The 18,223-nt window shown below is 41.5% G+C and overlaps 1 protein-coding gene across 4 annotated transcripts in view; it reads left to right on the forward strand.

Annotated features, from left to right (window-relative positions):
- RRM2B (ribonucleotide reductase regulatory TP53 inducible subunit M2B) overlaps window positions 1-18,010 on the forward strand; it is a 46,203-nt gene extending 28,193 nt beyond the window's left edge. For 3 of the 4 annotated variants that reach the window (XM_075549423.1, XM_075549422.1, XM_075549421.1), the window contains 3 exons: window positions 1,250-1,354; window positions 6,718-6,831; window positions 12,409-18,010. In XM_075549423.1, the coding sequence (XP_075405538.1) occupies window positions 1,250-1,354; window positions 6,718-6,831; window positions 12,409-12,561 (372 nt within the window). In that variant the 3' untranslated portion in view covers window positions 12,562-18,010. The remainder of the gene's footprint in view (window positions 1-1,249; window positions 1,355-6,717; window positions 6,832-12,408) is intronic. The other variant, XR_012784489.1, reaches the window with a different exon arrangement.
- Window positions 18,011-18,223: the final 213 nt, after the last annotated feature.

Raw genomic sequence — 18,223 nt, forward strand, 5'->3', positions numbered from 1 at the left:
TGACTCTCCTTGCATTGTTCTCCAATTACTACCTACTAGTCTGTAACAGATAATTTGATTTGCCTAACAGCTCTCTTCTGGGGAGGTATTTCACAAGTTTGTTTTCTTCTAAGGTTGAATTACCTGCAGTGCAGTTTTGCTTGTACAGCTTCAGATGGTGAGCCTCAGGTCTTGGTTTCATTGAACTGAATTGGATTTTATCTTGCGCTCACTCCTGTGTATGGTTGCTCTGAGAACAGACTAAACTCCTTGGCAGTGGGTTGGTTTGGTGTTTGGGTTTATTCTTATTTCATATAAATGGTGCCTTTTTGAAATCTCTTAGTGTGTTTCATCCTTATTAATTCTCAATCACTCCTTAATTAAAGAGAAAACTTTTTATTATGAATCAAGTGTTAAGTTTACAGAGCAGATCATGTTTTACCTTAAACAACTGATGCACATTTTGTTTAAACTCTTTCATTGCCATCTTCTCCGTGTATTATCACTTACCACTTCCTGTTTCCATTCCTCTTTCCTAACCCTCTGAACTTTTCCCTTGGATAATTGCTGCCCTTTTGATCTGAAATGGTTGATTATTTTAATCTGGAGGTAAGTTCTGTTCCAATCTTGAAGGGTGACTAAGGGCATTGTGTTGGGGATCCCTTGTCTCTGGCCACGATTTTGAGTTTTGTTCCATATTTTCCCCTCTATTCAGGACCTTCTAATGCCATCCTTTTCAGAGTATCCGCTATCCATCGCCTGGGCCCATTTACTTCTTGTTTGGAGTGTGGAGACGGACGTTGGCCCGCGGCACTAATGGTTTCCACGTGTCTTCTGCTTGTCTTCTGCTTGTCTGCACGGGCAGACTCTTTTTCCTCTGCACGGGCAAGGCTGACCGTTCCACCGCAGATGGCTGCTCACAAATCACTCGTTTGTTTTTTTTTAATATTTAAAAACTGATGACTTTTATTTTTAAATCTTGTTTTGTGTTTCTTTTATGCTGCAAATGATTTTGCCACTTGCAGATTTTGTTGTTAATTCTTCCTTCATGAACTTAGATTTGCTGACATCGAAAATGATTCATTTTCAATGTATTGGCACTTCAATGAGATTTGGAGGAAAGAAGTTCCTGGCCCTATTAAATTCTTCTTTCATCATGTAGAATTACCATGTTGCCTCATGTGGACTTACTTTTTATAATTCCTGACACATCACTGTGAAAAGAACTAACTGAGAATTAATTTACAGTGGTATTCCCCTCCTATTTTAGGGACTTCATTGTGACTTTGCTTGCCTGATGTTTCAGTACCTAGTAAATAAGCCTTCAGAAGAAAAGGTCAGAGAGATCATTGTTAATGCTGTTGAAATTGAGCAGGTAAGTAGGAAAGCTTATCCAGTTAGCATATCTTTATATTTGTTCCATTATTATATTAGGGTGACTTGTGTAAAATTGCTATTGTGTAGGTCAAAATAAATATTGGCAATTTTTATGGTTCATTCAATAGCATTAGGTGATGGATTGCTATTTTAAGTTGATTTATAATTTGGTTTTTAAGTTAATCATTATTATGTATTAGCATTTTAGGTATACTAAAGTTGACTTCAGGGCTCTTTCTCATTGATTTAGCTGTCAAATTTCATGTCATATCACAACCTTTAATTATTATAGCTTTATGTTTTTAGACTTTTATACGCTCGAGAGCAGGGCTAAAGTTCTGTTTGTTCTGTGAGCTCAGTAATGTCGCATGGTGTGAAGCATCTACTGAAGGCTTGAAGAATGAGTAAATAAATGATTTTGTGAATAGTAAAACTTAATTTTTAGTATGTGAAAAAGTCTTAACTAGAAAGAACTAGATGTTATATTTAGGCATATTTTAATAATTCTCCAGAATTATATCTAAAGCAGTCTTTTTAAAAAAACTGCATAGTTTAATGATCACAGTTTCCATATTTAAAAGAAGAAACAAAACAAACCAGTTACCATCGAGTGCATTCACTTCGAGTCACTTTCTGTTTGTCCAAGTAGAACCCTGTATGTTTTAAATAGCTAATCTTCCAGAGGTACCAGGAGTTTATTAGTTAATTTCACATTAATTTGGCTCTTTGAGATAATGAAATAAAGTGTCTATTGATACTATAAACATTTTTAAAGAAATGAATATAATTTGTCATGTTGAAAAAATTCATATTCTTATATTTTCCTTGAATAAGATCAGTGTCCTAGAAAATTAATGAAACTTATAGCTAAAATCCTCCTTCTATTTGAAGGATTAAATAATTTGAGTAATTAAATAGCTTAATTATTTTTTTTAATTTAAGATATGCTGAGTATGCTATTTTAAATTTTCTTTTTCTTATTTAAAAAAATCATTTTATTACAGGCTCATACAACTCTTATCACCATACATACATCAATTGTGTAAAGCACATTTGTACATTCATTACCCTCATCATTCTCAAAATATTTGCTCTCTACCTAAGCTCCTGGCATCAGCTCCTCATTTTTCCCCTCCCTCATGAACCCCTGATAATTTTTTTTTTGGTTTTTGTTTTAAACGTTTTATTAGGAACTCATACAACTCTTATCACAATCCATACATATACATATATCAATTGTATAAAGCACATCCATACATTCCCCACCCCAATCATTCTCAAAGCATTTGCTCTCCACTTAAGCCCTTTGCATCAGGTCCTCTTTTTTTTTTCCCCTCCCTCATGTGCCCTTTGTAATTTATACATCGTTATTTTGTCATATCTTGCCCTCTCCGGAGTCTCCCTTCCCCCCCTTCTCTGCCGTCCCTTTCCCAGGGAGGAGGTCACATGTGGATCCCTGTAATCAGTTCCCCCTTTCCAACCCACTCACCCTACACTCTCCCAGCATCGCCCCTCACACCCTTGGTCCTGAAGGTATCATCCACCCTGGATTCCCTGTGCCTCCAGCCCTCATATGTACCAGTGTACACCCTCTGCCCCATCCAGTCCTGCAAGGTAGAATTCGGATCATGGTAGTTGGGGGGAGGAAGCATCCAGGATCTGGGGGAAAGCTGTGTTCTTTATCGGTACTACCTCACACCCTGACTGACCCATCTCCTCTCCTAAACCCCTCTATGAGGGGATCTCCAGTGCCCGACACTTAGGCCTTGGGTCTCCACTCTGCACTTCCCCCTTCGTTCAATATGGTGTATATATATATATATATATATATATATATATATATATATATATATATATATATATATATATATACACACACACACACACACACATATTCTTTTTTTTTTGCATGATGCCTTATACCTGGTCCCTTGGGCACCTCGTGATCGCACTGGCTGGTGTGCTTCTTCCATGTGGGCTTTTTTGCTTCTGAGCTAGATGGCTGCTTGTTCACCTTCAAGCCTTTAAGACCCCAGACGCTATCTCTTTTGATAGCCGGGCACCATCAGCTTTCTTCGCCACATTTGCTTACGCACCCATTTGTCTTCGGCGATCTTATCATGGAGGTGTGCAGTCAATGATATGATGATTTTTTGTTCTTTGATGCCCGATAACTGATCCCTTTGGGATCACTCGGTCACACAGGCTGGTGTGTTCTTCCATGTGGGCTTTGTTGCTTCTGAGCTAGATGCCGCTTGTTTATCTTCAAGTCTTTAAGACCCCAGTCACTATCTCTTTTGATAGCCGGACACCATCAGTTTTCTTCACCACATTTACTTGTTCACCCACTTTGGCTTCAGCAGTTGTGTCCGGAGAGTGAGCATCATAGAGTACCAATTTAATAAACGAAAGTATTCATGCATTGAGGGAGTGCTTGAGTAGAGGCCCAAGGTCCTTCCGCCACCTTAATGTTAAACCTATAAATGTAGACACTTAGATCTATTTCCCCATCCTCTTATATATGTTTGCATGTACATGTCTTTGTCTAGACCTCCATAAATGCCCCTTGACTCCCAGCTCCTTCCTCCATCTCCCTTGACTTACCTCCTGCCCCACCACCATGCTCCGTCCCCACCTGGGCTACAGCTATACCTCTTCTCTACGCAACCTTACCCTTGATCGTTCCCCTTCAGGCCTGCCACTCCCCCCTCACTACCATTTTGGGTCCCATGTTGTTCCTTTGTCCCTGTGTTTATTGACACCACTTCCTTACCCTCCTCCCCCTCCCCCACCCGGAACTGTCTGGTCCCCCCCCCCCCCGAACTGTCGGTCCCGTTGTTTTTCCTCCAGATAGTTCATCCAGCCTGTCCTATTCAGACAGACCTGTGGAGAAACTAACATGCACGAAAACAAGACAGAGGAAAACAAAGCAACAGTATACAACCAGACAACAAAACAACAAAAACAAACCACTGACAAAGAACAGAACAAAACAGTTCACAAGAGAAAAGCTTGTAGTTAGTTCAAGGATCGTTTGCTGGCCCTTAGGAGCGTTTTCCAGTCCAGTCTGTTGGGGCACCACGCCCTGGCCCCAAAGTCCACTTTCAGCATTCCCTGGGGACCTTGCCACTCCATTCCCTTGCTGTTCCAGTGCACTCCCCCAGTGATTTGCCTCGGTGTGGTGGGATCAGGTCAGGTGCAATTCCCACATTGTGTCTCCGGTGCTGTCCCCTGTATCGCCCTTAGTCTCTGTGGACTGGCTGCTCTACTCAGGAACATCATCCTCACGGCCTCGTGGGCCAGGCTGTGTTCCACTGTCTCCTCCTGCCCCTTCATCTGCTCCCGTGTGCTCTGATCAGATATGTCCATCTCCCGGAGCTCCAGAATCAATGTCATCCTTTGAAACAAATTTTTTTGGGGGGAGGGGCAAGAATCCACTTAATTTTTGGTGCTGGGGCCAGCCTCCCAGACCTCTCCACTGGTTCCCTACTCCACGCCGGGATATTGCATTCACACCTTGCGGCACTGGATTGAAGTCTGGTCCCACTTTCCCTTGGAGATATAAACAATACCCTCCCCTTGGAACCCTTGATAATTTATAAATTATTATTTTGTCATATCTTACACTGTCCAACATCTCCCTTCACCCACTTTTCAGTTGTCCATGCCCCAAGGAGGAGGTTATATGTAGATCCTTGTAATTGGTTCCCCTTTTCCAACCCACCCTCCTAGTATCACCACTCACACCACTGGTCCTGAAGGGATCATCTGTCCTGGATTTCCTGTGTTTTCAGTTCCTATCTGTACCAGTGTACATCCTCTGGTCTAGCCAGATTTGTAAGGTAGAATTGGGATCATGATAGTGGGTGGGGAGGAAGCATTTAGGAACTAGAGGAAAGTTATATGCTTCGTTTTTGCTACACTGCACCCTGACTGGCTCGTCTCCTCCCCACGACTTTTCTCTAAGGGGATGTCCAGTGGCCTACAAATGGGCTTTGAGTCCCCACTCCACACAACCCCCACTCATTCAAAATGATATGATTTTTTGTTCTGATGATGCCTGATACCTGATCCCTTCGACAACAGGCTGGTGTGCTTCTTCCATGTGGGCTTTGTTGCTTCTGAACTAGATGGCTGCTTGTTTATCTTCAAGCTTTTAAGACCTCAGATGCTATCTCTTTTGATAGTTGGGCACTATCAGCTTTCTTCACCACATTTGCTTATGCACTTGCTTTGTCTTCCGCGATTGTGAGCATCATAGAATGCCAGTTTAAAAGAATAGAATGTTCTTGCATCGATTGAGGGAGTACTTGAGTAGAGGCCCAATGTCCATCTGCTACCTTAATACTAAACCTATAAGTATATGCACACAGATCTATTTCCCCATCCTTATATATAAATATATTTATATATGTACATGCCTTTATTTAGACCTCTATAAATGCCCTCCGCCTCCTAGCTCTTTCCTCTGTTTCCTTTGACTTTCCTCTTGTCCTATCATGCTCAGTCTTCATTTGGGTTTCAGTAATACCTCTTGGTTACATTACCCTTGATCATGCCCTACCAGGCCTCCCACACCCTCCTCACCACCAATTTGGATCACTTGTTGTTCCCTTGTCCCTGAGTTTGTTAACACCACTACCATCCCCACCCCCACCATGTCCCCCCAGAACTGTCGGTCCTGTTGTTTTCTCCTTCAGGTTGTTCATCCAGCCTATCTTATTTATACAGACCTGCAGAGAAAGTAACATGCACAAAAACAAGACAGCAAAACCAAGCAACAATATAAAACAAAACAACAACAACAACAAACCAATGATAAAAAACAAAGCACAACAAGTAAAAAAAGCTTGTAGTTAGTTCAAGGACTGTTAGTTGGCCATTAGGAGTGTTTTCCAGTCCAGTCTGTTGGGGCACCAAGCCCTGGCACCAAAGCCACCTTTGGTATTCCCTGGGGACCTCGCCTCTCCATTTCCGTGCTGTTCTGTTGCACCCCCTTAGCATTTTACCTTGGTGTGGCAGGATCATATCAGGCTCAATTCCCAAAGTGTGTCTCCTATGTTGCCCCCTGTAGGGCTGTAGGTCAGGGAGGGGCGTCATGTCTCATAGTGGGGCAGGCCATGTGGTCCTCTCTGTGGACTGACTGCCCTGAGTGGGAACATCGTTCTCAAGGCCTGTTGGGCCACGATGTGTTCCACTCTCTCCTCCCCCTTCATCTGCTTCCATGTGTGCTCCCATCAGACATGTCCCTCTCTCAGAGCTGCAGATTCAGTGCCATCCTCTGAAATTGATTCTTCTGGGGGAAATAGCTTAATTATTGTTCTGACTTTGTATTTTATTCTGTGTTTGTGCACATTTTAGGAGTTTTTAACACAAGCTTTACCGGTGGGCCTCATTGGAATGAATTGTGCATTGATGAAACAATACATTGAGTTTGTAGCTGACCGGTTACTTGTGGAGCTTGGATTCTCAAAGGTAACAAGGTTAACAAGGTTTGCTACTATGAAAAATGTTATGGTCACCTGGAACCTCTAAAGTAGTATATTTCACCAAAAGCATTTGTAACATAGTATTTTACTATCAAAGTGTCCATGACAGAGTTTTCTTTTGCATGAATAAATTCATTTTGCAAGACTCTTTGAAATGTTCAGTGAAATTTTAACAGAAGTGGGAATCTGTGAATGATAGTACCAGCAGGCTTTAAAAACGCCTTTGTAACAATTGCTGTTGTTGATGTAATACAATTGGGAGCCCTGCTGGGGCAGTGGTTCAGTGCCCATCTGGGCACCCTGAACTTGAAGGTTGCACCTGGGGAGAAAATGCAGCAGTGACTTCCAGAAAGGTCACACCCTGGCAAACCCTATGAGGTAGTTCTCTGCTCCAAAGGGGTACTGTGACTTAGACTCGACTTGATGATGGCCGTAGAGTTTGGGTTATTTAATAGGATGATCTTCAGGTAATATTTTTTAAAGCATTAAGATATAATTCCCATAGTACAATTCACTCATTGAAAGTGTACAGTCCAGTGGCGCTTAAAATATTCACAACCATCACCACAAAATATTTTACAATATTTTCAACACGCCAACACAAGACCTTGTTCCCACGAGCAGTCACACCCTGCCTCCCCTCCCCGTCATACTGCTGATGTCTTCGTCACTGTGGAAGGACTCACGGTGACCTCTGCCTAGCACGCTAGTGCCTGCCCCTGGGCCCTCGTCAGCATGGTTTGTGAGTTGAAGTCCAGTGGTAGGCTGTTGTATCAGCCCATCTTGCTGAGAGTTTCCCTTTATCTCTGACCCTCTACTTCACCCCATACTGTCCTTTTGTAGCCATTCATCTTCCCTGATGAGGTGTCCAAAGACACGAAGCCACAGTCTTGCCATTCCCACTTCTAGCGCATTCTCTTTGTTGTGAGTACCCATCAAACCAGCCCTGACACAGGATGACCCTGCGCTTGACAGATGAACATTGCCTGGTCTTGTGCTGCTTCCACGATTCAGCCTCCTCTATGTTTGCCTATGCTGGACATTTCACAGAAACAGAACCATGTCTCTCTGGTCTTCAGTGACTGGCTTACCTCCCTTACGCAAACATTTTCAAGGCTCATGCGTATGGTAGCATGTACCAATATTTCACTCCTTTTTATGACTAGATTATGTTCTCTTGCGTGGCTATACCCCACTTCCTTAATCTGTTTATCAGTTCATGGACATTTAGGTTGCTGCCCTTTTGGGCTATTGTGAGTAATACTGCTATGAACTTTCACTTATGGGCGCACGGGGTTTTTCTCTTGGGTGTATACCTATGTAAGAAATTGTGTGAGGCAAAGCCATCTGACTTCACAAGGGAGGAGGAGAATCAAACTTCCACTCAGCCTAAAATCAATTCTTAGGAGGCTGAGGCCAGGCACACCTTCACCACCAACCTTCCATTCCAATTCTGATAGCCATTCCTCACACCAAACCACCCCAAAATTCCAAACTCAGTGCCATCGAGTCGGTTTTTACTCATAGCAACCCTGTAGGGCAGAGTAGAACTACCCCTTTGGATTTCCAAGATGTTAAATCTTTTGGGGAACAGACAGTGTTATCGTTCTCCCTTGGAGAGGTGTGGGTTTGGACTGTCGACCTTGTGGTTAGCAGTTCCATTTTTAACCAGCTGTGCCACCAGGGTTTCTTGTTCCTCCCACCGCACTCTGTATTTCTCATCTGAATTTAATAATTCCTTGTAATGACTACATAGAACTCACAGACTGTACTCAGGATGGTAGAGTTTATTAGAGAAGTTCACAGATTAAAATCCCAGTTCAGGACTGCTCAGTTCTGTGGTCAGGACAGCTCATCTTCTGTCTTGCTCACAGTCAGGCCTCTGTGATTCAGTCCCTTGGTCTGACCTTTGCTCTGCTGAGGGAAAGTTACTCTCCGTAGGCCCAAAGGGCACTCCACTCCCCACAAGCCTTCACCTGAAGGCATTGGCCTCGCTGAGCTCCCCATGGAAGCTTCTAGAGCAGCGGTTCTCAACCTTCCTAAGGCCGCCACCCTTTCATACGGTTCCTCACGTTGTGATGCCCCCAAACATAAAACTATTTTTGTTGCTACTTCATAACTGTAAGTTTGCTACCATTATGAATCATAATGTAAATATCGGATATGCAGGATATATTTTCATTGTTACAAATTGAAAATAATTAAAGCATAGTGATTAATCACAAAAACAATATGTAATTATTGTGAAATATTTATTTCTAATTACATATAAATGAAATTTTGTCTTGAAGCATGATGTAGCATGGGTAACAGTCTTAATTTAACAACAGTAAACTACATTGCTACATTGTGGGACAGTGTGCGTCAGTGCGAAGGTTGAGATAGCTTCTTTCTCACCAGATCAGCATATCTGATCTGGAGACATACAGAGGAGCAGTGTCTCGGTTCCTAAGATCATCGGAAATACGTGTTTTCCAACGCTCTTAGGCAACTCTTGTGAAAGGATCATTTGACCCTCAAAAGGGTCACAACCCATAGGTTGAGAACCACTGGTCTAGAGGAGGGACCCCACTTCACAAACGAGCCCCCTGCCCAAAGATGCTGAGCTTTGCTCGCTCTGGACGCCCACCAGTGTGTTTCATGCTCTTGCTTCTCGGCCACTCCTCTGGTGTTACAGCTTTTAGGCTCCTGGATCGTAGGGTTCAGAGCACACACTCCCCTCCTGGCTCTCCCTCCTTGATGGTCGTGAGATCCTGCTCTGCCTCTCACAGCCCTCACTACTTTTCTGCTGGGTTCTGGAATGCATTGCAGTGGCCACACAGACCTCATGGACAACACTCAAGGTTATCGGGTATATTAGACATGTTAACAGGTTACAAGTCAGGTGAGACGTGCTCAGGATACAGTTGTTCCGTCAGGACAATGTTTTTTCTGCTTTGGCTGCAGCTTGCGTCTCTGGAACAGCCTCCTGACCTGGCACGGCCCTACTCAGGCAATGTTACAAAGCTCTTTGAGGACTGCCAGTAAATCCCCCAAGGGCATGCCACTCCACTGTAAGCCTCCACTCAGAGGCACTCAGCTCCAGCTCCATGGTTCAGCAAAATCCAACTTCCTCAATTAAGTGCACAGAGACACCTCCTCCACACACAAGCAAGCGGCATGCCCCAAAACACTCAGCCATCGTTCTGTCTCATGTTCGGACTCCTGTTCTGTTGCTGCTCCTCTGCCATGCCTGTGAGGTGACAGCTGTCTTCTGGATCAAGGAGTTTCAATGCACAGGAAACTTGGGGTCCAAAGGATACACTTCACTCTTGGCTCTTCTCTCTTACTGGTAGTGAGATCTCCACGTCCTGCTTTGGAGATGGCTCTTTTTATACCCAACAGGGTGGCAATCACCATTAATTCTGGTAACAGTCACTCACAGCTGAACCCTCATCCAACTGTTGTCTTCCCCTACCTTTTACTCAGACCCATGAGGGAAAAATCAAAAACGATGACTCAGAGAGCCGTAAATAATTCACCAGAGGCAGATCTCCTCTCCTGCTTCTCAGATGACTCATTTTATACCCAACAAGATGGCAAAATTGACCAATCCCCAACGTTAGAGTTCCAGATTTTTACAATCACCCTTAGCTCTGTTAATACAACTGAGTCAGGTAATGCTATCCACATCTCCCACCTTCTTCTACCCAGACCCATCGGGAAAAGGTGTTTGGTGGGAATTACAGAGACTATAGCTAGAAGAGCCTTATCAAGTAATTCACTGCCCCTAGGAGTGAAGTTGTTGACCCAGTCTGTAACTTTGAGGCTGTTTTCTAAGCTAGATGCACTATTTTACATTCCTACCAGCAGTGTATAAGGATTCTAATTGGTCTCCATTTTCATAACATTTCCTATCTGTGATTTTTGTAATAGCTATCCTATGGGTATGAAGCGACATGTCATGGGCTTGATTTGTAGTTCTTAAATAACTATTGATGTTGAACATCTTTTCTTTTACTTAATGGTCATATGAAGTACATATATATTTTTGGAGAAATGTCTTTAGTAGCTCTGTTGGCCATTTTTAATGGAGTCATTTAAGTATATATATATATATATAAGAACTTGGAAAGGTTTGTGGGAAAATTCATTATTTTCCATTCATTTGTTTGCAAACTTTTTGGAGCTCCTTACTATGCATATAAAATTATTAAGCTTGTGTAAATATGAAGGGAATCACTAGTTAACATAAAGAAGTCAGTTCATTTTTAACTCAACATACCAGAATACAAGGGAGCTTCAAAAAGTTATTAGAAAAATGATACTAAGAGATAATAGGAATTTTCCACAAACTTTTGAAGCCCTCTCCTAGTACCCTGAGAAGTATACTGCCAATCCAAAGTTGTCAGTTAATGAGCTGTGCATTGTCCCAGTGATGCGGTCACCACTGCACTGTAGCGATGCCTTTGTGCGCATTTGGCCATGTGCCTGAATATGTGTTCCGATCTGTGTTGTTCATATTTGCTGCTGGGGTACGCTGAAATTCAGAAATGAATCTTGAAATGTCTCACAGGATCTGTCCAGCCATATCTCCCACGTCTGTATCTCCAGTTCAGAAGCAGTTATAAAGCTTCTGTGTATGAGACATATTACTATAGATAGTATTTATTAATCTCCTCTGACCATGGTCCGTTATTGTAAATTTATTATTATTTGTTTAATGAATTAAACATGCTTAAGACCAGAACACATTGTTGGCAATTCAGGGTTTTGCAGCAGTATACTTGTATGTGCATACACACGTGCACCCATACCTATTCTTCTCCTAGCGACTATCCACTTACCTTATCTTTCCCCTTTACTACAATAGTAAAATCTCTCTCTGGTCACTTTGCTCCCTCATGACATATGTCTGGCAGTGACAGATGCCAAGGTGCAAGATAAGAATAACACTGGCTGTAGGGTTAAGGTTATGAGTCAGCTTAGCCCGACCAGTAGTGTGGCAGTCGTGTAACGATCGTTATTTCTTCGTTTTGTGATCCGATGTGGTCGTCCTCCATTTTCATATAGTGACATCATCTTGGAACCTAACCCTGTTGACAAGAGTAGAGTGGGTATATATGTGACTCTAGCTGCCATCAGGTCGATTCCAACTTCGGCCGACTTTATGTGCAACAGTCTTGCACTTGTCCTCACGATTGCTGGCACGTCCAAGTCCATCATTGTGACTGTTGCCATCCACTTCCCTGAGGGTGGCCTTCATCTTTGTGGGCCACCCACCCCACCAAGCATGCTGTCCTCTTCTCATGACTGAGCCTTCCCAGTGTTGTGATCTCCTTGCTCTCCATGCTGTTAATATGCCCTATATTCTGGTATCGTGTCTTGGGAAAGTTAGTCGGAAGTCATCTGCAAGTCAGCCAGTGTGAGAGCTCTCCCGATCAGTCAGGATTCTGGACAGCGTCTCAGGGTTGTGGCTATAATGAGATCCAAGGTGGCAGGTTAGTTGGTTGTCTGTTGCTTTTTTGTGTGGGATATATTTGTTTACTTCAGAACGTAAAATACCTTTTTCTTTTCTTTTTAGGTTTTTCATGCAGAAAATCCCTTTGATTTTATGGAAAACATTTCTTTAGAAGGGAAAACAAATTTTTTTGAAAAACGAGTTTCCGAGTACCAGCGTTTTGCAGTGATGGCAGAAACCACAGATAATGTCTTCACCTTGGATGCAGATTTTTAGAACCCTGTCAACTTCTAAATTTGTAAACAGTAGTCTATTTTTCTCTGTCCTCCCCCCTAACCACCTCTCTTTAAAGGAAACTTGGTTAGAAAGGAAATCCCAAACCAAATTTTGTTCAAGTTCGATCAAGACAAACTAATATTTTTTAGCAGCCAGCATTTGTATCATGACTAAAATGTAAGCTGCCTTTAACTGTGTCGGAGTTGAGGTCATTTCAGTGCTAGTTAGATAGCAGTTTGGGGTTCTGTCCTTACTACTTTGTATAACTCTTGGTGAGTCAGTTAATTTCTTGAAGTCGCAATGTATTTACCTTTAAAATTAATATTTTAAAGATTTAATAATTAAATCCTACATAGAGTAAATAAGATTAATGCCTATATATATATATATGCTTAGCCTGATACCACTGTTACTATTACTACTACTACTGATTATTATTTTGCTGTTGTATTAATTGTAGTGGTAGTGTGATAAAATGCTCCTACCTCACCATAGGATGCTAGGGCATATTTTTAGTGTTGGGGGTGGGAGTGGAATACAGGAATATTTTTGAGATAATTTTTATTCACATAAGAATAACTTCTTGGACATCCTCAGCTTTGTAAGAGATACTGATGGGGTGGAATCCAGGAGGTTATCACAGTAGTTGACCTGGAAAGCAAAATGATTCTGTTTCTTCTGAAATTAAAGGAGTAATGCCAGATTTTTTGCCCTGGAATGTGTAGAACCAGCATTAGCTAGAACAGTATTCCCCAAAAGTATTCAAATGAGTTTGTATTCCAAAGTAGCCAAATGAGTTTGAGAGAGCTGCATGTCCCATTCCCCTTTAGGTTGTACAATCAATCCTGCCTACAGAGACTTAACTTCTCCCAGCACTTTCCAATCTTACTAAACACAGATCGGTTTCTACCTGCTGACCTCACCAACTAATGTTTCCTAGGATAAGTGGAAAGGCTGGCTTACAACCATTTACAGGAACCCTGGCGATGCAGAGGTGAAAGTGTTCAGCTGTTAGCCAAAAGGTCAGTGGTTCAAACCCACCAGGCACTAATGAGAGAACGCGATAGCAGCTGAGTTTCTGGAGAGCCGGGAGGGTTGGTTGGTTTTGGTAGATCGTTTACATGTAGTGGAAGGGTTTGTGGCCTTAAAAAGGAAGAACCTGGTCACCGAATTATTTCAAATTTGATTCAAGCTACGTAAGAAAACTGACCCTCAGCTAGGTTTCTTAATATGCTTAGAGGACTTTTACACCATTTCAGGATTCAGTTCTTGAATGAAGCTTTGTGTGCTGCAGTACCAGGTGGCGAGGGAGGTAGAGTTCTTTCCAGAGGAAGCCGAGGAGAGACCAGGGATCAAGATCTCCAACAAGTCTGCCCGTCTCTATGGCTAGGAAGAGTTGGAAGTAGTCCAGCCCGTCTGGCAGTGTGCTTCCCCAATCACAACCACTGTAAAATGCTGGAAGCTTTTTCCTCTGTGGATCCCATAATATTTCTAGGTCATCAGAATTAGAAGCATTCTCAAATGAAGACAAAAGGAAAGGCCTTGCACTTTGTTCGACAGACAATATCATAAACTTGAGGTCTTTTGGCCAATGGTAATACTGTGCAGTTTGCCAAGGGTTCTTAGATCTCAGTTGGTTGTCACAGTAGCCTGAGAAGTTTGAAAGAGGAGCTGTGATTGACATTTCACAGATGAAGAGCCTGTAGCTGAGAGCAGTTGGTGACTTGACCCAGATCTGCTCGGGGTGGTTGGCCCTGTAGTCCACTTCTTTCTTAGAGATTGCCACGTCTCTGATAGGAAGTCCTTTCCATCATCTTGATTTGATTTTGCCTAGCCCCTCATTAATTAAAACTGCACATCTTTTAATTAAAGCCTGACGTGTTCATTAAAGTAGCACATCAATTAAATTATCAACGGTTCATAAAGAAATGTTTCAACTTTAATCGGAAACATGTTCAAAGATATTTAGCTTACTTTCAAAACTCCTAATATCTGTAATGGTATCAGATTGAGAGACAAAAAACTCATGTATTCCTTTTCTTTTGAACCCAAATATTTATCAGAGCTAACTTCAAGTGTCTTTACTGCCTGGAGTTTATTTATAGTAGCAGCCAACATGACCGTTCGGCTGGAGGTATAGAAATCTTCCATTTTTAACACCCTGCCTGTTTTGGATATTCTGTACTCCTTTCAGGTCTCCAAGTTGCTTTTGTTGTCTTATATTAAATATTTATTTTGTTCAGTATTTAGGTTCAGAGTTCTTAATAAATCAACAGGTTTTGGAATTGCTTTTTAATATTATCTTATAGGTTTAAAAAAGTTGAGTATATTTCCATTTATGTGTATTTGTGTGTGTGTTTCAGCCCACATATTAAATCATTGCTGTAATAGTTAAAGCTAAGTTCATTATTTAGAAAAATAAATGTTCTTCTATGACATTGCATTTAACAGTGTTTCAATGTAGACCGAAAATCATGGTCTGAAGGAACTGTTTGGTTCAGCACGTTCAGACAGGGTTGGGTTTTACTGTTCAATTATGTGTAATAAACAATGCCTACAAAATAAGCTCATGCTTTGGTATATAAAATTTTCATAATAGTTTTATTTGGAATATACAAATGTTTCTGTTGCTTTTAGCATTTTTATGTTTTTATTTGTACATGGGAAAAGTAACAGTTTTCATATTTACAAATATTTATCACTTTAATCTTAACATTTAAATATATATTGCTAATATTGCTGATATGTAATTTCAAATTTCAATTATATCTATATAGGGGGGCTTCAAAAGTTCATGGGGGAAAAATGGAATGAAAAGATAATGGAATTTTCCATGAACATTTTGAAGCTCCTTCCTATTAAACCGAGGGCTAACTGTCAGTAACTGATATTTTATCATTGTAAATATATGTATATCACAATACTTTCCAGCTAACATTTCCATATGTACGATTTGGGAACAGTACTGACATGTGCAGGCATCACTCGTACTCCACTTTGTGCTCCAGTGTCCATCACCATAAACAGACACTCCATGCTTCCTACCCAGTGAAGCCTTTGTCGTCTTCACTCACACCGTTTGTAACCCCTGTTTGACTTGGACCTCTCAATGTTTGCCCATTCTAGTGAATGCATAAAGCATGAGGTCATCGACTGCTTTGCCTTTTGTCATTGATTTACTTCACTCATCCTGCTTCCAAGGCTCATCCATGTTGTAGAATGTGTCGGGACTTTGTTTCTCTTTGTCGCTGAATAATATTCCCTTATATGTATAGATCACATTTTAAAAATTCATTCATCAGTTCCAAGACATCAAGTTATTGTGATTACTACTACAATGGACATTGATATACATGTCTGTATTACTACTTTTAAGTCTGTTGAGCATAAAACTATGAGTGTGATTGTAATTGCCAAACTAGTTTCTAGAACAATAATGAATAAGTGTTCTAATTTCTCCATATCATTTCCAACATTTGTAGTTTTCCCTCTTTATAAAACGATCTTAGCCATTTTAGTGGGGAATTGTGTCGTATTGTGGTTTTGATTTGCATTTCCCTAATGGCTAATGAGGAGCCTTGGTGGTATAGTGGTTATGTGTTGGGTTGCTAATTACAAGGCCAACAGTTTGAAACTGCCAGCTGCTCTGTGGGAGAAAGGCAGGGTTTTCTACTCCAGGAAAGGGTTACAGTCCCAGAAACACTGAGGCAGTTCTACCCAGTCCTATAGTGTCGCTGCGAGTCAGTATCGACTGAATAGCAGTGAGCGTTTGTTGCTGTTTAATGGCTAAGGAGAGTTCGGTGGTGTACTGAGTTATGCATTGAGCCTAGCTCAATTGTAAGGACAGCTGTTTGTACCCACCAGTCATTCATGGGAGAAAGAAGAGGCTGTTTGCCCCCATAAAGATTTAAAGTATTACAAACCCAAAGGGGCTGTTCTTCTCTGGCTGCAGGGTTTTTGTGACTCTGAGTAGACTTGATAACAATGAGTTGAGTTCATGACTAAATGACGTTGGACATTTCTTCATATGCTTGTTGGCCATTTATTAAATGTAGTTAAATTTTGGTTAAAGGTCTATTCATAGCCTTTGCTCATTATTTCAGTTATTTTTCATGGTTTGCTTTTTGTTAAGTGTAGAAGCTCTTTGTATATTCTGAATATTGAACTCCTGCAATCTATGGTTCCTTCAAATTTTCACCCAGTCTATATGCTGTCTCCACGTTATTATTATTTTAAAAATCATTTTATTGGGGACTCGTACAACTCTTATCACAATCCATATATCCATCCATTGTGTCAAGCACATTTGTACACTTGTTGCCATCATCATTCTCAAAACATTTGCTTTCTACTTTTTACCCCCTCCCTCCCAGCTCCCCACTCCCTCATGAACCTTTGGTAATTTATAAATTATTATTTTGGCATATCTTACACTGTCCAACATCTCCCTTTACCCACTTTTCTATTGTCCATCCCTCAGGGAGGAGGTTATATGTAGATCCTTGTCATCCGTTCCCCTTTTCTACCCCACCCTCCCTCTACCCTCCTTGTATCACCACTCTCACCACTGGTCCTGAAGGGATCATCTGTCCTGGATTCCCTGTGTTTCCAGTTGCTATCTGTACCAGTGTACATCCTCTGTTCTAGCCAGATTTGTCAGATTGAATTGGGTTCATGATAGTGGAGGGGAGGAAGCATTTAAGAACTAGAGGAAAGTTGTAAGTTTCATTGTTGCTACACTGCACCCTGACTGGCTCATCTTCTCCCCGAGACCCTTCAGTAAGGGGATATCCAGATGCCTACAGAAGGGCTTTGGGTCTCCTCCACTCTGCCCTCCCCCTCATTTACAATGATAAGATTTTTTGTTCTTAGATGCCTGATAACCTGATCCCTTCACCACCTCATGGTCACACAGGCGGGTGTGTTTCTTCCATGTGGGCTTTGAGCTAGATGGCCACTTGTTTATTTTCAAGCCTTTAAGGCCCCAGATGCTATATCTTTTGATAGCCGGGCACCATCAGCTTTCTTCACCACATTTGCTTATTCACCCCTTTGTCTTCAGCGATCATAATGGAAAAGTGAGCACACACTGATAAGATTTTTTGTTCTTTGATGCCTGATACCTGGTCGCTTCTACACCTCATGATCACACAGGCTGGTGTGCTTCTTCCATGTGGGCTTTGCTGCTTCTGAGCTAGATGGCCGCTTGTTTACCTGCAAGCCTTTAAGACCCCAGACGCTCTATCTTTTGATAGCTGGGCACCAGCAGCTTTCTTCAAGTTATTTTTAAACAGAATTTCTTGATTTTGATCAAGTCAAACTTACCTAAATTTGTCTTGTTGCTTTTGTTTTTTGTTGTCATATTCTAAGAATCCATTGTTTACAATTTAGTCCTGAAGTAATAGACCTATATTTTCTAATAGGAGTTTATTTTTTATGTTTTTTTCATCACTGATTTTTAATGTTGAAGAAAACTGCTGACATGTCAAAGCCAGTTTGGCACAGTGGGGAAGGTTTTGGAACTCAGTTGAGTGAATTGGTAACTGACTCTGGAAACTAACCAAAGAGAGCACAGAAGTGAAACCTTTTGTCTTTCCCCGACTTTTTTACACAGTCTGTACCTTTTTTGCCAGCTTCCTGTTTGAAGGAGATTCTGCTTTTT

This window comes from Tenrec ecaudatus, chromosome 5 (assembly GCF_050624435.1).
Source record: "Tenrec ecaudatus isolate mTenEca1 chromosome 5, mTenEca1.hap1, whole genome shotgun sequence".
In the NCBI taxonomy this organism is placed as follows: Eukaryota; Metazoa; Chordata; class Mammalia; order Afrosoricida; family Tenrecidae; genus Tenrec; species Tenrec ecaudatus.